The 22,875-nt window shown below is 40.7% G+C and overlaps 1 protein-coding gene across 1 annotated transcript; it reads right to left on the reverse strand.

The window, feature by feature from the left end:
• Positions 1 to 10,853: 10,853 nt before the first annotated feature.
• spry2 (sprouty RTK signaling antagonist 2) lies at positions 10,854 to 17,534 on the reverse strand. Its single transcript, XM_063047520.1, has 2 exons — positions 16,891 to 17,534; positions 10,854 to 13,566 (listed from the first exon to the last, which is right to left on the reverse strand). Exon 2 carries the CDS (start codon positions 13,513 to 13,515, stop codon positions 12,547 to 12,549), a length of 969 nt encoding a protein of 322 aa, XP_062903590.1. The 5' UTR covers positions 13,516 to 13,566; positions 16,891 to 17,534; the 3' UTR covers positions 10,854 to 12,546.
• Between the last annotated feature and the right edge of the window lie 5,341 nt (positions 17,535 to 22,875).

Below are 22,875 nucleotides of genomic sequence, written 5' to 3' on the forward strand. Positions count from 1 at the left end.
TTGACAGGTATTTGGAGCTCAGAAAAATAGAGGGCTATGGGTAACCCTTGGTAATTTCTCAGGTAAGGACACGTTCAGCACACCTTTGTGGGCCGAAGGGCCTGTATTGTGCTGTAGGTTTTCTATGTTTCTATGTTTCTAGTGGACTCAACCACAAGCTGCTCTTAAAAAAACACGTCCTATGAATTCTACAAATTCCCTCTCTTGGGATCCAGCACCAAACTGTTTTTCCCAATCTACCTGCATTCTGAAATCCTCCATGACTATTATAACATTGCTCTTATTATATGCCTTTTCTATTTCCCACATCCTGTCTACTGTTTGGGGGCCTGTATATAACTCCCATCAGGGTCCTTTTACCTTTGCAGTTTCTTATCTCTACCCACAAGGATTCTACATGTTCTGATCCTATGTCACCTCTTTCTACAGATTTGATTAAATTCTCACCAATAGAGCCACTCCACCCCCATCTGCATACCTGCCTGTCCTTTTGATACAAGACGTATCTTTGGATGTTAAGTTCCCAACTATGACCTCAATTCAGCCACGTCTTGGTGATGCCTACATCATCACATTTGCCAATCTCTAACTGTCCTACAAGATCACCTACTTTATTTCATGTACTGCATGCATTCAAATATAACACCTTCATCACCTTTTTTGCTTTTGCCCCCATTTTACACATCACATCACCCAATGGCTGTAATTTTGCCTATCATCTGTCTGTCCATCCCCACAGTCTCACTACCCATTGCCTCAACTTGTATATCAACTGCCCCATCCTCAGCCCTTATCACTCCGGCTCCCATCCCTCTGAAAACTTAGTTCAATCCTCTCCAAAAGCTAGATTTTAAAGCTTTTGGGACCAAGCAGTGATTTGAAAACAAGGAGGAGTTTTAATAGCAAGCTATTCTTAACTAAGGGCCAATGTTATAAAGACATAGAGCACAGATACAGGCCATTTGGCCCATCAAATCCTTGTGAGCCATCATCTGCCAACTTATACCAATCCTACATTAATCCTTTTATTTTTTCTCCATACATTCTCACCAACTCTGCTACTCAGCTAAACATCAGTGCTAATTTACAGAGCCAATGACATACCAACCCTTGACTCTTCAGGTCAAGGGAGTGACACAGAGGAAATCCAAATACTCACAGGGAGAACATACAAACTCTACACTGACAAGACCCAAGGTTTGATTGAACTGGGAGTCTTTTGCTGTGAGACTGTGTCACTGTGCCAACCGGTACAGGATTGGTGAATAGAATTTGACAAGTGATCAGACAAAGGCAGCCATTGGGATCAGCCAGGATTATTTTGGCAAGACTACTTTAGTAGGGGAGAAACTACCAAAATTGAGGTGGACAATGATAGTTGTGGAGCAGATGTAAGCTGAACGTCATCTTGCGAGCAAACACAATATCAAGGTTGCATATCGGGGAATTATAGACCGGTTGGCCTGACATCGGTGGTGAGGAAAATGCTAGAGTCAATTATCAAAGATGTGATAACAGCACATTTGGAAAGCGGTGAAATCATCGGACAAAGTCAGCATGGATTTGTGAAAGGAAAATCATGTCTGATGAATCTCATAGAATTTTTTGAGGATGTAACTATTAGAGTGGATAGGGGAGAACCAGTGGATGTGGTATATTTGGATTTTCAAAGGGCATTTGACAAGGTCCCACACAGGAGATTAGTGTACAAGCTCAAAGCACACTGTATTGGTGGTATGGTATTGATGTGGATAGAGAATTGGTTGGCAGACAGGAAGCAAAGAGTGGGAATAAATGGGACCTTTTCAGAATGGCAGGCAGTGACTAGTGGGGTACCGCAAGGCTCAGTGCTGGGACCCCAGTTGTTTACAATATATATTAATGACTTAGACGAGGGAATTAAATGCAGCATCTCCAAGCTTGTGGATGACATGAAGCTGGGCGGCAGTGTTAGCTGTGAGGAGGATGCTAAGAGGATGCAGGGTGTCTTGGATAGGTTAGGTGAGTGGGCAAATTCATGGCAGATGCAATTTAATGTGGATAAATGTGAGGTTATCCACATTGGTGGCAAGAACAGGAAAACAGATTATTATCTGAATGGTGGCAGATTAGGAAAAGGGGAGGTGCAACGAGACCTGGGTGTCATTGTACACCAGTCATTGAAAGTGGGCATGCAGGTACAGCAGGCAGTGAAAAAGGCAAATGGTATGCTAGTATTCATAGCAAGAGGATTCGAGTACAGGAGCAGGGAGGTACTACTGCAGTTGAACAGGGCCTTGGTGAGACCACACCTGGAGTATTGTGTGCAGTTTTGGTCCCCAAATCTGAGGAAAGACATTCTTGCCATAGAGGGAGTACAAAGAAGGTTCACCAGATTGATTCCTGGGATGGCAGGACTTTCATATGATGAAAGACTGGATCAACTGGGCTTATACTCGCTGGAATTTAGAAGATTGGGGGGGATCTTATTGAAACATATAAAATTCTAAAGGGATTGGACGGGCTAGATGCAGGAAGATTGTTACCGATGTTGGGGAAGTCCAGAATGAGGGGTCACAGTTTAAGGATAAAGGGGAAGCCTTTTAGGACCCAGATGAGGAAAAACTTCTTCACACAGAGAGTGGTGAATCTGTGGAATTCTCTGCCACAGGAAACAGTTGAGGCCAGTTCATTGGCTATATTTAAGAGGAAGTTAGATATGGCCCTTGTGGCTAAAGGGATCAGGGGGTATGGAGAGAAGGCAGGTACAGGGTTCTGAGTTGGATGATCAGCCATGATCATACTGAATGGCGGTGCAGGCTCGAAGGGCCAGATGGCCTACTCCTGCACCTATTTTCTATGTTTCTATACACTCTTGTTCTGATTCCCTGTTGTTGTCAGGGAGAAAGCTGACAGAAAATACATTAGATATCCTGGCCTTCTCAATATTGAGGAATTTTCCTAACCCAATACTCAATAAGCAACTTGACATTTTAATGGTAGTGGTGGGTGTCAGGAACAGCATTAATAAAGTAGGTCTTGGGTGATGTCACCATGTATTTGAAATGAGGCTTTGTTGATTTTGTGAACAATGTTGACACATAGTTAGGAAGCAGAAACGCTCTAAAGATAGAGCGTAAGAAAAAGTTTGTGATCCTTTGTAGTTTTCTGCTTTAATTACTTATAAAATGTGGTCTGATCTTCATCTAAGGCAGAATAATATGCAAACACAATTATTGTGACTTCGATGAAGATCAGATCAGATTTTGTGAGTAATTAATGCAGAAAGCCAGGTAAATGCAAAGGGTTTTCAAACTTTTTCTTGCAACTGTATATCCTTGAGGGATATCAATAAACAATAGGTGCAGAAGTAGGCCATTCGGCCCTTCGAGCCAGCACCGCCATTCACTGTGATCATGGCTGATCATCCACAATCAGTATCCAGTCCCTGCCTTATCCCCAAAACCTTTGATTCCGCTATCTTTAAGAGCTCTATCCATCTCTTTCTTGAAAGCATCCAGAGACTTGGCCTCCACTGCCGTCCGGGGCAGAGCATTCCACAGATTCACCACTCTCCGGGTGAAAAAGGTAACATCATAGGTAATACTGCGGCTACTGGAAGAGGACCATTGCTGGTCATTCTCTCCATATGACGGATTCAATTGGAACCATATAGGTATTTTCCCACTCAGCTGGGTAAGAGTGAAAAGAGATTGAAAGAGCACTGTGTCAAAGAAAATAGAGAAGTTGCATTAATTTCAAAGTGTTCTGGTTTTTGATTTACTGTTGGTTTCCATTGTAAGTCAGTGTACTGTTGAGTTCCTCTGCCATAAAGAATGGCACAAAGTAAATATTGAGCAAGCTGTATTGAACATTTCCTTATTTTCATTTACAAAATTATTCACATCTGTTTCTGGAAGAAGCCATATTTTCACCAATTACCATTTTACTACTAAATTATTTAAAAAACGTTCACCTTGAAATCCATCAGGTTACATTTTGTATACTGCCTTTTCCATCCTTTCTCACATTTTGCTGATCTTTAGATTTGTTTCATTTCCTAGAACCTAGCTGTTCTTTGCACACTCCTGTCTTTAGTTTCCTCTCAGTTCTTTTTGTCAGCAATGAATGTTTGATTTGAGTAGAGCTCTCTGCCCTCGGGGATATGCTGGTTTGCATTAAGTTGCATTACTTTTTGAAACCCTGCCCACTGTTCATCTGCAGTTTCACCCGATAACAGTTTAAACAGGTTTCTCCCAATGTGGCCTGTATTTTTCTAAGTATAAAATTAACTAAAGGAATTTTATATGAAGAGCACAACAGATATTTTGCACTGACCATTCCTATTTTTTTCTTGTACTCGCTTACCGGAGGTTAGAATCGAGCCCTTGTCAAGTAGGAGCCCGTTCCTCCGTCACCCGCATTGCCTCTGCCTTACAACAGAATCAGACACAGGAAGTTCGAATGCTATTCATTATTGCTTCGGTATACAAAAAGGTTGGTCTACCATGGCAAGGTTGGGCATGTCTTAAAATAGAAACTCAGATTAGTCTAGAATAGACAAGAGGGTTATCACAGAAAGCATCTTCAGTGAGTTGGTCTAGCTGGAAGTATCATTTTCAAAAAAAAATCTTGGCTTGGCAAACAGTCCAGAAACAGGACATTTGTGCTCATCCCTCCTATTCTATCAGTCACTGCTCTCTTCAATGGTCGTGTTTATATATATATATATATATATAAAATAGAGCAGGTTAAAAGAGATCGGGATTAAGTTTACGTTTTTTTGCAGAATAAAGAGCATTCAGACAATAAAACTGCAGACACGGAGTCTTTCCAGCTGGGGCACACCCAAGAACTATATAACAAGCCAAGCCTTAGTATACCGAGTTGACCTTTATTTTCCTCAACAATGGCACTTGATTTGCGGTGAATGAAAACAACAAAAACTAAACTTATATGAAGGCTGACCACAAAATGGACTTTAGGCATGGTACCTGTAAACAACGGTCCCCACTATACAGCGGAGCTGAAGGATGTCGAAACACGTTAAAAGGTGATACAGTGGGGAATTAGCAACCCGTCCCATCCAACCCCCCACTGACAAGAGGCAAGACAGCACCCTTTGCAACCCCAGTCTGCAGAGTTGTTTGATTGCTTAAGCCTGGTGGTCAGACAATAGATACAGAAAGAATGGTTGCTTCCTTCCTTCCTTCCTGTTCTGTGTTCTGCCTCGCTGAGTAAATTCAATGCCATTTCTGCTCCACGGCAACACCGAACACCACCGCCGAGTAAGATCAACAAAGAGTCATTCTCAGGCAGCCCCAGCTGCCCGGCGGCAAACCAATGAGCTGTGCAAGACAGAAGGGACGGCAGCCACACGAAATCCAAGCACCTCTGGGAAGTTAACGAGAGGCGGGGGGAGGCAGAGAGCGGGCGCAGTCAATGAAATAGACGTTGAACAGGTGCGGGGGGCGGTTGTATGGAAGAAATCTGGGGGTGAAATTGAAAGGAAGGAGAGCAAATTAAACCAGCCACACTTGCGAAGAAAACCCTGACATTTCACCCAAATAGGAGCAGGCAATCAGAACCTCACTCCTCCAATTACTTATAGTGGAAGTGAAATACTTAAACGGACAGAACAGGGGTAATCAAAATGCCCCGAAGCCACAAAGAGACCCCGTGTAAGACATTAACTTGAGTCCATTTCAAACCTCCGGTTGTAATAATTTTCGGCAGTCCTGCGGGATTTCTTTAAGCAGAACTGTAAGTGGGTTCCAGAATCCTAAACCTGTTGATTTACCTGTGTCTGGATCCAAGCTGTGCAATTTATCATCTCGATCAAAAGTACCGGTGCGATCTTTACAAATCCTAACTCGGATGACTTCAAGGTAGACTGCCAACGTTTTACAATGGGGTGGAACTGAGAGAGAGGCAACAACAACAAAAAGCCAGCAAGCCTGCTGCTTTACTTCCTCCGTGTTCACATGCTGCCACGTTTTCCAGTTACTGACTGGAACATGCAACATCTGCTCGGACTCCAGCAGTTCCAGAGGCTTGCTAACTTTGTTTGCTCGCAAGGTGTGTATGAACAGCCAGCCATGCACGAAGGTGTCGTTTTCCCATTTCATCACGGGTGGAGCTTTGTGGAAATCTGCGAGATGCATTCATTACTGGAATCCGGCGCGACTCCCTGCCCAGTCAGAGCTTCCTGTTCTCTTCAGCAACAAACTCATCTCTTATTACCACATAAAGAGGAAACATACGAGCAGACAGTTCCTCGTGAATATTAATTAGAGGAACCCTCAAATAGACAAGTATAAAAAGATGGATATCGTAAAGAATGAAGATATTTAATTTACAGAAAGTCCAAATGTTGCTGTGATGTCTAAGTTCCCAACTGTATTGAAGTGCTCAGTAGATCCCATCTTGCATTAGCTGGTACAGAAAATTATGGTTACTTTCTAATCCGAATTTACATATTTTTCCCTTAAAGTGCGGCGGCATTTGGGTTCATACAGCTCAATTTCCTTCGCGTTACCATTATTAGATCTGCGAATGTCCCACTGCTGCATCTTTCCATAAGCCAAACTCGGATCAATTCCTTTTCCAATAGTCAATTAGCGGTAAAGAAAACGTGTTTCTTTCCCATAAGTCATCAGTGATAGGCTAATATTGGTACTTACATCCTCCTCCCTCGCTGTTTCAAACTGCCGCAAAATTTCAAGGAACGCAAGGAAGATTGCTAACGCCAATTTTGCACACATTCCTTTCAGTTATCATAAGCTCAAGATTAAACTACAGAAGCACTGATCCTTCCCCACCGCTGCACCCCATTTGTTCGACTATATGCGGAACAGGTAGAGATATATGACATCACCTACCTGTGAAGACAATAACTCATATCTCATTTAAAGTTGTTTTAACCACACAGTGCCTTGTGTATAAGGATTTTGACGATTTTGTCCAACAGTCCAAGGGGCAGAAACCTTAAAAGTTTGGAGTTTGATTAATATATCGCCATCCATGTCCCAAAGCGCATGACGGGTCCTCAAGACAGTGATAGATTGTTTATGCTGCATAAACCTCATTTAAGTAAATGGTGGTGTAGTGAAATAACTATTTCCAAATGACAGAAATCTTATTATGCAAATAAACATGACCTGAAAGGTTACCAAGCTTGGATGAAAGTCTAAGTAAATCTTTCAACTCAATTACCAATTATCCTGTGGCTGCACGCTATTTCTAATAATTATAACTTTCCCAAATAATTTGAAATAAATGTTTTCAACATAAGTCAAGCCATTTGCTGGCAAGCATGATAAATCCTTCACAAAAGAATCCAGAATTTCCTTCTTATTTGAGTTTTTACAGAGTTGGTTCAGCATTTGGGGTTCAGACAGATTTTACAGTCTAACTTCATATATGGAAGACAGACTGAAATGACTTTACACTAGAATTTCCACCTGGTTTGGTCAGTGTATTGTATCCAACATCACAGGAGTAATCTTATCATTCAGAAAATCCAATCAAATGGAGGAAACCCAATGGAAGAAAGAATATTTCTGAAGTATTTAAAACATTTTAAACATTGCTTAGATTCAACAGAACTGTCCAGTAATGCCTTACTTTGATAGACGTTCAAAGATACAAATGTACCATCAGAGGGAACCTAAGTAATGCTGCAAACAGACTGGGTACTCATCCCATTATAAGAAATTTTGCAGACTTTGAATTTGGAATGGCATTGGGCCAAGTTAATGCAGGCAAGTAGAAAATTCTCAACAAAGGGAGCTCCTATAACCTTTTGACCAAACTATTTTTGCAGATAAGACAGAGTAGGAAGACTCCAGAAACTCCTCTGCAAAGTTAGCTAATTAGCACAGCTTGAAAATTCCATCGCACTAACTGACACAACCAACATGCATAGTAAATACTGACAGATAAATCTACAAAGGTGTTGATAGAAGAGCATGACCAAAATTTGTGGCAATGTTAGGATTGTGGAAGAGGAAATGAATGCACCATGCAAAGCTTTATATGTAAATTCATGCAGTCGTAATTATTTAAACAGCAGTTACAAAAACATCCATAGGTTTCCAGGGCTGTCCTTAACTTTGTTCCTTAGTAATTAGCCACATGGAATTATTAATCAAGTTATGTTGTGAAAATTGTACAGCTAAGCAGAAAGAACTCAAGGATAACTGAAAATATATTACAAATATCTATGACTACAATGATCATCACTCCAAAGCTGAGATGACAGACTGCCGGAACTAGATGGGAGAGCAAACAGCCTAGCTTTAATTGATTTTCAGTGTACACCTCCACTTTACCCTTTATTGTTGGGATAAGCATAATAATTGGCATACCATTGCTTAATCTTCAAATTACATTTTGCTTTCAAAATTTTAAAATTACTTGAAAATATGCTCTTACGTGCAAAGATTCTCAGACAGTGAAGATTTGTGGTAGTGCAGCATTCCAGAAAGAACTAGCTGGGTTTGCCTCTGTGCACAGTGAACATCTGGTATACAGTACTGCAAGTTCAGCCATGGCACACAACTCAAGTGAAACATATGGTGCTCCTGTGTTCAAATCTATTCCATGCAAGTCTGCAAAATCATTCAGCATTGCACAGCTTCCAGATGTGAAATGGAATTTCAACCCCCCCCCCCACCACCCCTATCACGTGTGTGCGCACACACACACACAGATTTCTGTAGTGCCTGGTGTGTAGAATGGATGATACTGACTAGTGCTGCAAAAGTACAATTAAATGTTTTATAATTCTAGTTATGAAAAATGGCAGATCATGAAAAAAACAAATCTTAAGATTGACACCCTGTTGGAAGTAGTGGTGAAATATCCACATTCTTTTGTAATGCTTTATGATCAAACTTACTGGATCCCTGGAGTATGTTGTCAAATAGTTGGCAATGCAGCAAATAAAATAAATACTCTTGTGGTATTAATGCAGGACATTCTTTTTGGAAGTTACAAGCACAGCTGTGCTTGACCAGTTTGACTCTGAACCCTCCTGCAGAAATGCAGAAGAAGATTAAGTAATCTCAGCAACTGGATATGTGCTAAAAAAAAATTTAAAGTCATAACACTTTATATTTCTGTTTAAGATGATAAGAAGCATCGGATGGTACTCAATTGCCACACATGGGGGTCTAAAATTATAGAAAAATGAGCTCTAATTCTTATTTTGTAACTGTATTTTCATTGGCATTAATTAATTTCCCTGAACCTTTAGATCTCCTCAAAAGGCTACACACCATTAGGTGTAGAAAATGGAAGAAAAGCACTGCCAATCCAAACTGGGAATTGAAAATGGCAGGAACTAGCAGGAACTAACAGGAAACTAATTAACACCACCATGGTGTGAGGAAGTGAGGAAGGGTTATTGTTTTGCATATCATTCTGCAGTTACTTGAAGCACTAGTACTCTAGCCATTAAACCTCTCTTCTCTTTCCAGACAGATTGCCCAGCTGTGTACTCTGGCAATTTTAAGTCCCAATTCCTCTTGTTACTCCCAAGTTAACAATTATTCTTAAATATATCATGCCAAGAGCCACACTTTACTGAACAGAAAACTGGATTAATTTTGAATTGCAAGCATCCAAATCTGATGGCTGCAATCAAATCTTGTCTTGAACTGCTAAAACTGGCTTTAAGATGTATTTTAATTGATGTATTTGCAGTGGATACACATTCTGTCCAATAGAAGTAAAAAAAGTATTAATATGAAGTTGACAAAAGTTGGGCATAAATGCTGACACATATTTCACTCTATGAGCTTTCCGTTTGAAATGATGAAGTATTTTGTGTGGAAATGTTTGATGAATAGGATGGATACATTCACTTTACCTGTGGTGTTAATTTACATAGCAGCTTGGCTATAGCTTGATCCAAGGATCACTTTGGCTGGCCATTCTACACATCGTGAACTTCCTTTATCACCGAAATACAGACTATATGCCCTAGAGCTCAGCAATCATAACACATTTTTAATAGTGATTCCAAGATCAGGGTCTGGTTCTCCTATTACCTGTACTGAAGCCATAATAGCAGTGTCTGGAACTGACAAGTTGCAAACATTTCAAAAATGCTTTCTCTGCAGTGCACACTGAGAAACACCCAGACTTCAGTTCTGGAGAGTATAAAACTATGAGAGGCAAATAGACAGCCAGTATCTTTTTCGCCAGGTCAACATTCTGATACTTGAAGACATGCATTTAAAATGAGAGGGAGTAAGCTCAAAGCAGTAGTGTGTGTTTTTTTAGTCAGAGTGGTGGGTGGTTGGAAAGCACTGCCAGGGTTGGTGATCCTGGTAGATACAGAGGTGTCTTAAGAGGCTTTTTGGATAGGCACATACATACATATGCAGAGACTGCAAGTCTATGGGCCACATGCAGGTGGAAGAGATTAGATTAATTGGGCACTATTCGCTCGGCACAACTTGTTTGACTGGAGGGCCTACACTGTTCAATGTCCTATTAAAAATCTAAGTCATTCAAGTTTGGAAGAATGGAGGTTGATCATAGCTTAACTTAACCAGGACTTTATTCCTGATGGTATGGTAGTAATGAAGTCTGACCACAGCAAAACTTAAGCGCCAACTGGACTTAGTCTAACCAGAAAATATAAACAGGAAAAAAAGACACCAGAAAAAATAATATCTAAAAGCTACATCTCATTAGCTACAAGTAACAATTAGCAGGAGTTTAAAAGTTTATCTCAGAAAAATATACATTTTTTCATCTCTTAATCAGCACTGATTTACTGAATGTATGATTAAAATATCAGATGTAATTGTGTAGTACTATGAAGCATTTAATAATAGATCACATAAATATGGCATTAATAAATTTACCAACCATTAACTAAACTACTATTAAGTCAAAGTATATGTAATTGCATAATAAATTTCTCTCTTTATTGTAGCATCCATTCCCTCACTGTATTGCCAAGTTAAACAGACCAAAGCCTTATTCTATTAAAGCAGCATATTCAGGAGAGGTCATTGGCATCCACTGGTCCCTAGTTCACTACGAGTTATAAGGGCTACTGGCGTCTTTGGAACTATGTGCATTTATGAATTAGGTAAAAAGATGCATATATTAAAAGGAGCCGTCTGGGGGAAGTGGGGTAGGGGGGGTTGGTGGGACATGGCAAAGCAAAGACAAAATTCATCTTATTGGGAGTTTGCAATGCCAGTGCAAGTTTCCTACTTAATACTGTTATTGTGTATTATACAAGTTTGCCTAGTTGCCAGTATTGCCTGCAGCATTCTCCAAGCATACTGCAGTAGAGAATCAAGGAGAAAGTGTTTTATAATATCCTAGGTTGTCCTTATGATTTTAAAGAGCTCTATCACAAGGGAGTCTCATACTTAATATGGTAACATACAAGGAAACACTCAAGAAGCTCCCCCAGTATTTGTGTAATGTCAAAGTATATTTGCAAAGCAAAAGGTTATACCACTTATCTGACCAATAATTGCCAGGTGTATTCAATGTGTTTCGCAAAAGTTTTGTCTTCTACCACAGGATTAAAAAGAGCAGAAAACACAAAGTTGTACACAGTTTGATTTCAAAACGTTAATATATTTTCTATTTTATAGTGAACATATGCATCTGATTTGCATCACCCTCATTCTGAGTAACCATGATGCTCCCATTGTTTTTTTAAAGGGTGAATTTGTAAGATGCCTTTTAAAATAAATATTTTATAAAATAATAAAACTTCAAATAAATATTCTTTACACTAAACAATATGTTGAAAAATTAGAAAATAAAGACCAAATTTATGGTAACTGTACAATATACATGATGTCAATGATATCAAGAGTGACATAATGGTGAATTTTGTAAGGTAAAATATAGCCTAAACATAATGATCGACTGATTCACATTTGGCTGAATGTACAACATATTAGTATAATATTCTGTAAATCTGCCATTTATATGGCACAATTTTCACAGTCTTAATATTATTGTATATACAAAAATATAACAAATTAACTCTGGCAGCAAAAAAAAAGAGCAATTTGCCAATTTACAAATTCTGCAAGAAGTATTCACATACAATACAGAAAAGACCAGGGAGTCTCATTGCATTACCCTTAGCTTATGTCACCTCAAATACAACGGATACTGTGTATCATCCTGTTTGATCTAACTGATTGGATTTTTTTTTAATCCTCGTCTGTACTGGTTAAGCGAGATGGAGTAAATGGGGTCAACAATGTTGTCACTGCAAACCATAAGAGTCCCCCTAAATTCCAGAGTTACTACACACAAAAAAAAATAAGGCATGCTGAGTGGTCAACTAGAAGGTGAGCCCCAGAACAATGGGAGATACCCTTTTTTCTCTTTTAACAAAGAAGGATCATCTTTAATGGCTGCAGATTGTGTGGCTTACTCCTTTTAAGGCATACAGATAAACGACCCAACATTGTGCTCAATGCTGGCGCTATAAATACATCTCTTCCACTCAAACTACCAAAGGTACAGAAGTGTGGAGGGCTAGCTCTGAAACAGTACCCCTCTCCCTTGCAGCTAGGAGGGCTTCTCAAGGTTCCGAGGAGGTAAGCTGGGAACCTTGCAACAAACAGTGTTTGAATTTCTGCAACGGCACCCAGGGCGGTTAACCCTATCGTAGCACCCCTGGCACAGCTTAAGGAAGCCCTTGGCAGGCAGGTAACACCACAGGCAGGGCATAAGGAGGGACATAAGGCCCATGGCTGACCACCGGACGCAGCAGTGCGACTGACTGCAGGAGCACGGATTATCTGCACAGTTGTCCTCTTCGTCATAGTTTGAGCAGTGGTAAAAGACACACTTCACAAAGCAGACGCAGGTCCCATACTCCACGGTGTTCTGTGCCGAGCAGAGGCACCGCTTGTCGCAGAACCAACAGGAAGGCAGAGTCCGTGGACAAGTGCACTCCTCACACTTACATTTCCCACAATCTTCACACCGATAGATGTGCTTGCCAAATTCTTCTCTCCCCAGGGGTTTCAGTTCATCAGATTTAAATTCCGGTTTGGGTTGCACCCTGATTATCCGATCAGAGACGTGGCCAGGTGGCAACGAGGAAGCAGGTCCCAGAAGCCTCTGGTCAGAAGATGTACTACTTGTACTTGTCCTTGTGCTACTCCGGGAACCTGTACTCACAGTGCTAGTTGAACGAATTAAAGGCGCCCTTAACGAAGAATGCGCATGATGGTGTTGACTGCGGGTGTTAAGTCGCTGACGGTCTTGGTCGCTTGTTAATCCAGACATCCTATCATTTTTATGTTGTGAAGATGGTCGGTATACAGACTTGCTCCCAGGCCTTGGGGCAACAGTTGGTCCCTCTGTATACTCATTAGTGGCTCTTATGATTCGGATCTGATCAAGCGACAACACCTGAACCTGCTGCGGCTGTACACCCCTGGGATCAGGTTCCATGTGTTGCCTTCCACTGTCACGCAGCAACTGTAGCAGGGCTGGGGAACCACTGCCATTTTGAGTTCGCGTATCCATCTGTACAATGAAGAGTGATCACTTCAGCAGGCTTAGAACACATCTGAAGTCCTGTTAGAAAGAAGAAAAGAACCTCAGTATTTTACTGGAAAAAATACAGGCAGCACCTTGTGTTAAAGCAACACAAAAAGAGATTTTTTAAAAAATTATGGGAACAGCAAGGTTAACACAAGAGTTAGGTCTTTTGACCTTTGCATGCAGCAGAACCCAACAAATAAATGAGGCATGTTCTAACATTGTTCATTTTCCCTTCAGCAATTTCGCGATCCCATTTCCCTACTATCAACTACCACACTCCCCCCCCATACACCCTTTCGAATAACAAGCACATCGATTTACCAAGTCTATGTTTCTGAAAATTATTGACAGTCAGTACAGACAGAGCAATGTATAAAAAAAACCCAGATAAAGAGAGCCAACACAAAAGCATCGCCTTCCAGCTCTAAAGGTTATTCCATTTTTTAAAAGTCTATAGATAACATTAAAAGTTTCGATGACATTTAAATAATGATATGTATTTGGGAATCAAGCATATCCATAGTAGGAACACAAGACAAACTTCAACTCAGATGAAGTGGCAATATGAAATTATAAGATACAAACAACAAAAACAAATTTAAAATGTTAATTGGTTCTTGTGCCTTGAAAACTTATAGATTTTCGTTTTGATAGTTGGATGGGGAACCAGTAACAGATATGTCAATGGATGATCCTCAGTTTCCAAAAACTTAGCTCTTCACTCAAAAAAAATGGCTAAAATGTTCTTCAGACTTAATGCAATTCCAGTGTGCAGAGTCTGGAACTCTACCAGAGCTAATTACAAACACAACTCCCGAACAGGACCTTGAGAGTACCACAGCAAGCACAAAATACATCAAGAAGGGTGCAATCTGGATGGAGAAGCACAAAGAGAGTTGTAAAGGCTTGCATCTCAGCAATTACCAAACACAAGCAAGCTACAGTGAGCTAATATTTATTAAAAAAATTTAAGTATTCTCCTCACCTCCCTGGAATTTCTAAGGCGTTCGGTCTTTGGGGTTTCTACCTGACAAACATGTCTCTACTCCTTTACCTCTCTGCTACTTCTTCAACTTAAGATACTAATTCTCCCCTCTAGGTGTATGCAATGGTTTGAAGTAAATATTAACAGGAGGGGAGGGAAAGTAAAAAGGGGAGGAATGGCATGCAGGAAAACAGACTAGTAACTGACGAGGAAACTAATAGGAAGTATTTTTTTAAAGATATACTAAATGAAACAAAATGTTATCTTTGAATGTAGCCTGGGTACTAAATGCAAATACCAAAAAAAAACATTTAATTTTTGTTAGCTTTGTTTCAGGTTAATTTGTTGACATGAACACTAGTTAATTTGTTGCTGGTTATCATATCTATTTCATGTCACAGTAACCAATCAATGAACCATTATGTTTAACTTCAACTGAAAAGCAGAATCCTAAATTTTCAATGGAAGCAATTTCAATCATATCCAGTGCAAGATAAAAATGTAAGACACGCCTCAACACAAGACAAACTTCAACTCAGAGCAAGTGGCAATCTGAAACTATAAGAGGCAAACAACAAAAACACATTTAAAACGTTAATTGGTTCTGTCAGAAATACAGAGACGGAGCCCAGAGCCACTGAAAATTATGTTCTCTAATACTATAAAGCTACCATGCACACGTTGGGAAAGGACACAAGTCATATAGCCCAGAAACCAGCCTGCACAGGAATACCTTCTGCAAGTTGTGGGTTCTCTGTTACAACTTCTGTGCCATTATACTCAGTAAGGACTTCTAATTTTGAAGGGCTGGGAAAGAGGTGACAACTTAATAGTTACAGGACATATAACCTCAATCTACCAACACATGTTTAATCATAATTTGGCAAAATGTTCTAACTCTTAACATAACGCATATTCTGGGTGAGGCTCTATGCACGAGTGGAATACCACGAAAACAGGGTTTATATGCAACTAGTGAACAGAGTTGACGGTAAATGGGATTACTATCTTGCCTCTTGCGCCAACACTGTTCCACAGACTCCTGACAAAAATTATGCAAAAGAAATCGAAATGACTTTTGGTTCAGTCTGACTTCCTTCCCTTGTCCTCTTCATAATAAATAACATCAAACACGTGGAAACTTTCAGCAGCACCCGCTCCTTTTGCAAACATGCAACCGGATAAAGGGTTGGTGAATGGGACGTGGGGGGGGGGGGGAGGGTGGTGGTAGACGGAGTCACTACCAGCTCCAATCGCAGGTGAGACTTGGAGCACGGCATGGTGCATTCCCCCTTACTCAGGTTAAAGAGCGAAGAGGATGGGGAGTGGGGTTTAAGCGCGGGGAGGAGGTGGAAAAGGGGCAAAAGCTATTCTAAGGAGGGGCAAGAGGTGCAAAACGAAGGGGGTCCAGCAAGGGGAGGAATAGGACCGGCCAGGGCGGAGGGAGCAAGGGCCGATGAAGAGGGGGGACAGAGAGAGCATGGTGGGCGTGAGGGAAGAGGGGACACCGAGGGGTCCGGGTGGATAAATAGAAGCGAATGATCTGTCCAAGTTAAATTCGCTCTCTCAGTCCCAACACAGGACGAGGAATCACAGGTCAAAACCGCTTCCTAAACCAGAGTTGTGTTTATTAACATTAAAGGAAAATACATCCGTGGTCTTTCCATGCATCATAATCGGCCCCTGTTTAAAATGCTGTGGGATCAACTGCTTGTGGCAATTGCGAACGCCTTAACTTCCCACTCCTCGCTGTTCACGCCGTCCCAACAAAACGTTATTTATTTTTTAAAGAAACCATAACCCATGGTGTAAACTCAATTCCAATTGCCCATCCTGTCGAGGTTTCCAGTGTGTTATACCCCCCCCCACACGTCTGTATCTCACACCAAGCAATCGCAGATCAAAACTAAAATACAAGAAACTGCAACAATGTTTTCCAAATGAAGAGAGAGAAAAAAAACCCTTCCGAACTTGTCCCGACTGTACGCCCCCTAAACCACCCAATACAATGGCGCGGAGTTGGATATTATACATTATATTACGTTTATCATTTTAAGAGTTTAAATGTCGCCGAATGCTAATAGCATCAACCTTCCAAGGTGTAACATGTTGCGGTAGGAGTATTTACGTTAGAGTTTCATCTTACTTCCGAAAACATCAATTTTTAAATCAAGTTTCCGGATCCAACAATCCCATTTCTCTAAGTGTCTCCGTTTCTTAATGAAATTCGCCCACTGCCTTTTGAAGCTACCAAGAGACCCCTCCAATCCTTCTTAGCCGCTTTATAAAAGTTTACCAACGTCTTTAACAGTACTCCTTACAGCCCAAGGCAATTTTCTTCCTGCAAGTTTCAAGTCTCTTTCTAAACTCACCGTGGCCGCAGCGTAGCTCTCCCTCCCCTCACTCGATTGATGTGTGCAGTTCAGAGCCGATAGCTCCACCAAAAAAAAAGTTGCGCATCCAAATTCTGGCGGAGATCAGCCGGGGCTATCTGATAAAGCATCCAGTGGAGAGGAGGGGGTTGTTGAGGGTCGTATGTATGGACGAGTTGGGGGGGGGGAGGTTGGTAGTTGGGGAGGGAGGGGTAGAGAATGCAAGGTATGGGACCTTGTGCGATCGACGATTACAGCAGCCGATCGATAGACAGTAGTCCGGGGGTTAAATTTCTTTTTCTCGGGGGGGAGAGACAGGTAGAAGTGAAGTTCGAAAAATCCTTCCTCTTTTTTTTCTGAATGAAGCCAGCAAGAAGCAGACACGAGGGCGGGCGCGCGCACATACGCAGCTATGGAAAAAAATTGTCAATGTAGGAACTTTGCAGAAGGAAATCAGGCGCTTGGTCTCATTCACAAGTGGACCTTCCCTTACAAACGCTTGCAGTGCCGCTGCCCCTCCGCCTCCACAGACCTTCCGACAGATGTGAAGTTTGCAAAGTGCTTTAAAGAAGCAGATCTGCTCGAGTTGCTATTAAGTTTTCCAGTGGTAGCTGATGGGTAAATGGCGTCATCTGCATGGGATCGAATAGAGCATTTGTTGTCCCAGAGGATATATTGCATCCGGTCTCTGCTGATTGGCTCTGGGCTCAAATTCATTAGAGTGAGAGAAACAGGGGGGTGGGGGAAGAGGGGAGAATATTCACTACGTGCGAGGAAAGAGAGTCCCGCACTGCTTCAGCATGCTGTACAGAACAAATCTTTTTACACTGCAATGCACAGATTTGCCTACTGTTTTTTTTAAACCTGCCACAGTGGTTAAGTTGATGTTTTCTATACTTGAAAGTATCAATGCGAATATTATCTGAATATAAAGAAAATCCTTTAGAATACAAGCCAAATCCAAAATTTTAATATAAACACAGAAGAAATTTCCAGTGCCCAGCCATGAATTGTTAACCCATTGTTGTGTGTGCAACTTGGAGTTATTGCCTGTTCACACCAAAGCTCAACACAGCCATAAAATGGGCAAAATTTGTGAAAGTTGATTAAAACTAAATTATTCAAGTGGAGGGACTAAAAGTAAGACGGCAGTGTATTTATAGAAGTTTTGCATTTTAAGGTATTGTATAAATTCATGATAACTTGTAAAAGTAGCTTAACAGCTGCTTATGTTTTCTAACTTTCCTAAAACAAAATGAACTGTGAGGGGAGACAGGGAGAGAGGAAGAGAATTCATGAGATGGGCAAAGGCAAAGAGAGGTGACAGAAAATGGATTTTAGAAAGGATGGAAGTCAGCAAAAAAATTAGTTATGGGGAAACTTTCCAATGGAACTATTGAACTATTGCATAGTGACTAATACAATGCCTCTTGACGATGGTGTTGAGTGGAAATAATTACTAATAAAGAGTCACACTTTGGATTCAGGTAGGGATATAGACTAGTGTAATTCTGGAAAGGGTCACCCACATAAAGGGAAGTTAGACCACAGTGCTACATGTCAAGGAAGAAGTTGTGATGGGGTTATTCGGACTAATGGAATCAGGGTGGTGGATGGTGATGAGGGAACAAATAAGGAGCTGGTGCAGTTGAAACCAGAGACAGGTGCAGTTAGGAACAAATAAACATGGATTGATCTTTGCTAACAGAACTCAGCATATGAAGGACTTGACGTCAGCCAAGTATAACATTTGGATCAACGAACGGCGATAGTACGGAAGTGGGCCATTTGGCACGCAGAGTTTATGCCAGCAATGGCTTTGACCACAATTGCCTGCACTCACCCCACCCATCCAACCCACTTTCACCTTACATGCTTGGGCCACAAACCCCAACCCATTACCCACTGGGTAGAGTACTCCAATCCCACACCCCACCCCACCCCCCAACATCAGATACCAAGAGGTGCAGTCGACGTTTCAGGCCGAGACCCTTCGTCAGGACGAAGTCGGCCTGAAACGTCGACTGCACCTCTTCCTACAGATGCTGCCTGGCCTGCTGCGTTCACCAGCAACTTTGATGTGTGTTGCTTGAATTTCCAGCATCTGCAGAATTCCTGTTGTTTCAGATACCAAGATGTCATCTCATCCCTTCTCACAGGACAGGGAGGAATAAAGGTGATGAGGTCAATACTGGGTTGGTGGTGATGTTACTGAGAGCTGGTGCAGCCTCAAATAGGAAAAGGACCGACTCTTGCTACTTCCTCTTTGTTTTTAGAGACATAGAGCATGGAAACAAGGCCATTCAAACCAATGAGACTGTGCCACCTGCTTACACCCATGTCACTAAATAGTCTACCTCCCCCTACACTCCTGGCACATTGGAGGAGACCAGAGCACCCACCTGTGCAGTCAAGGGGAGAATGTACAAACTCCTTATGGGCAATGGTGGGATTTGAACCCAGGTTGCTGGCTCTGTAAATGCGTTACACCAACCGCCACACTACTGTGCCATCTTTAAGTTCTTATTGTCTATATTTTCCATTCCATTTCCTCCTTTTTCTTCAGAATACTTTTCTCCTAACCTCCAACACATTTTGTCCAGGTGCTCATGCAATGCTACTTACATCCTCTTTCATTTTCCCCTCAGACTGACCTACTTCTTCAATGTTTCACAATCACCACATGTCTTCCTCTTCATTCTACTCTTTGACAGCTATTTATAAAGTCAAACAGCAAGGAAATTGGCTTTCTATCCACTAAGATTAGACCAACCATCAGGTACTGACTTACACTAACTAGCATGGTAGCGTAACGGTTAGCACAACGCTTTATGGTATGGCAACTCAGGTTCATTTCCTGCCGCTTTCTGCAAAGAGAACGATGTTCTCCCAGTGACCGTGTGGATTTCCTCCGCGTGCTCCGGTTTCCTCCCACAGTCCAAAGATGTACTGGTTGGTAGGTTAATTGGTCACCGTAAATTGTCCCGTGATTCAGCTGGGATTAAATCGGGGGTTGCTGGGCAGCGCGGATCAAACTGCCGGAAGGGCCTATTGCACGATGAATCACAATAAACAGTAATAAGTTAAAAAAAGCAATCCCGTTTTATTCGTCCTGTATCCCCATCAACTTCCTTCAGATTCAACCACTCTCGAACATGCAGAGGGAAATTTACAGTGGCCAGTTAACCGAGCGAATCACAAGTTTTGGGATGTGAAGGGAAAAGTGAACAGCCCGCTGGAAACTCACACAGTTACGTAAGGTGCATACAAACTCCACACTGATGACAGTACCAGAAGTCAGGATTGAATATTGATCACTGGAATGGGAAGGCAGTACCCCTACTACTTGTTACTTACCTGGATCCTCCTCCGACTCCCTATATCGTTCAATGTGAGCCATTGTTTAACCTTACTTCATGTAAAGGTCAAGTTGACACCAGTTACCCCTGGCAGCATTCTGTGGGCTGCAGACTCTGTTTGAACGCCTCAGTTGAGTGGTCTTTCATTGATTCTGCTGTAGTTATTATTCTATAGATTTGTTAAGTATGGCCACAAAAAAATGAATCTGAGGGTTGTATATCATGACATATATGTACTTTGATAATAAGTTTACTTTTGAACCTTCAAAAACTATCTTGACTTAGAGGCTACAGTGCTATTAGGAATTGACTGATGTATTTAGTAGACAGCTGTGACTGCCATGTTACTTGCTATGCTCCGTATAGGAAAATAGATAAAAAAAAAGTAATTTCTACAGTCTTTACATTAAAAGTAATAGCAAAAAATATTGAAGTAATCCTTCTCTTGTAGGACTTAATGGGCAATTGCACTGCACAGCAGCACAGCAGCACAGAACTATGTAGAACAGATATCTAAGGTTGAGGTCAGCTGTGGTTTAGTTAGAAGCATTCTTATAGGTTATGCATTAAGGTTCTCCCCAGAGACTTGAACTTAAAAATCAAAACTGACACTTCACTGCACTATTAGAGAGTGCAGCTATGTTGGAGATGCTAGTTAAGAGGTGGTGTTAATTTGAGACTGCCTCTCCTTTCTCAGGTGAATATAAAAGATCCCATCGTGTGATTTCAATTCAGGACATCGTGATTTTCCCTAGCCCATATTTATCTCTCAGATAACATTCTCTAATAATGTATCTGGACATTATTATATTATTGTTGTACAAACTGACTGCCTTGTTTCTTACATAACATCACAGACTCAAATTTATAAACACTTCCTTAGCCTCTAAGAACCTTACAATGTTCTGAAAGGAATGTGAAAGATATGAAGTAAATCCTCCTTTTCTCTGTTCAATTTCTGCTCTTTTATTAACTAATAATACAGCTGGCTTCAATATGCCTAGGTTGCTGTGAGTTATGGGGCACATTCCCACTTGTGATTACATTCAAAGGCTTCTTACTGTAGAGTGTGCAAGTTTGTTGGGGACATGTTCGAACTCAACTGTGTTGTTCTTTGTACTCAAATATCTTGTGTGCACTACTATTGAGGTTCGCACATTCAAGAAGTCCCCTCAGGCAACATACTGGAGGCTTGTTAGTACCAACAAACTGTACTCCAGCATGATTCAACATCTTCCCAGAGAAAGGTGATGAGAACTAAATAAAAGCTGGCTGGAACCCTAACTAACTGGTCATGAAGAAACAATCATAATTTAAATTATGTTCTGTGGATTCTGACGGAAGGCACGTTTCATTTTTATGGATTAAGTCATCAGAGAGGCATAATTAAATTATTAATAAGCATTGCAAGCTATTTTTCATATAATCGAGCATTAATTGCACTTTCTAAATGAATAGAGTTACTTTCCACAAACTGGAACTGTTATTTTAATTTGGTGTTTATGAGAAATATTTATCAGTTGTTAGCTCCACTTTTTTCCCCAGGATTTCTGTCTTTACTGTTAACAATTTGCCAAATCTAATTTCCATCAGTCAGGATTTGGTACACTGTTAAACAACACTGATTAATATTGTTTCTGAAAAGTGGCATCACTATTATATCATATACTGCACCTTTAAGGAAACAAATTTAGTAATAATGCTTGTTGTAATATGAACAAAGTCACTGGAGAGACGCAGCTGGTAGATATGAAGTAGTCTCCTATTCGACAAAAATGGAACACGCTCTGACAGAAGAGGCCTGTTTAACCCAAAATTGCAGGACATTTTATATGCTAAAGATCAAAGGACAATTATATATTTACAATGTATCTAATATGCTTCTTTTGAATTACATAAACCTGTCACACATCCTTCTTCACACCTACACTCCAGACACCCAAAATGAATATTAATCAACATTGTCTGTTTTTTTCAATTAACTGCAGCTCTAGGAAACTATTGTCTACAGCTACATTTTAACTTTAACCTACAGTCCATATTCAGGTCCATAGATTGGTTGATGAAGTTAATATTTTGCTATACACCCTAAGACCAAAATATACCTTAACAGTTCTCTCACAGTTTATCTTAATTGGGGAACTATTGTTCTCAAGAAGCCTAATATTATAAGTAACAAGGATATTAAGGGCAGCATGTCTAGTTCAAAATGTAACAATGGTAGAGGAATTATTAACATAAATTCTAGTATATTTAAGAAAGCTTTATAGTAAAAGAAATCCATATATTAAGTTAGATTGTTAAAATACATTAATAAGTTGAACAACATGGGGAAGAGGAGGGGGGTTATATGGGAGACAGGGTTTAAGGGTCGGCACAACATTGTGGGCCGAAGGGCCTATACTTTGCTGTACTACTCTATGTCCTATATTGTACGAGATAAATAACTTCACTGAAGGCTAATCATAGCCATGTGTTTTCATCTGTCATAAATGAGACTCTCTTGTGGAGACATTTATAATTGTACTATCAAATATCATTTTATTTAATGGAAGGAATGATTAACTTCAATCCTCTGAACTATAGCTCATTTTGGAATTGCTTTGTTGTTGAACTATAGCTCATT

Source organism: Mobula hypostoma, chromosome 5, assembly GCF_963921235.1.
Source record: "Mobula hypostoma chromosome 5, sMobHyp1.1, whole genome shotgun sequence".
NCBI lineage: Eukaryota > Metazoa > Chordata > Chondrichthyes > Myliobatiformes > Myliobatidae > Mobula > Mobula hypostoma.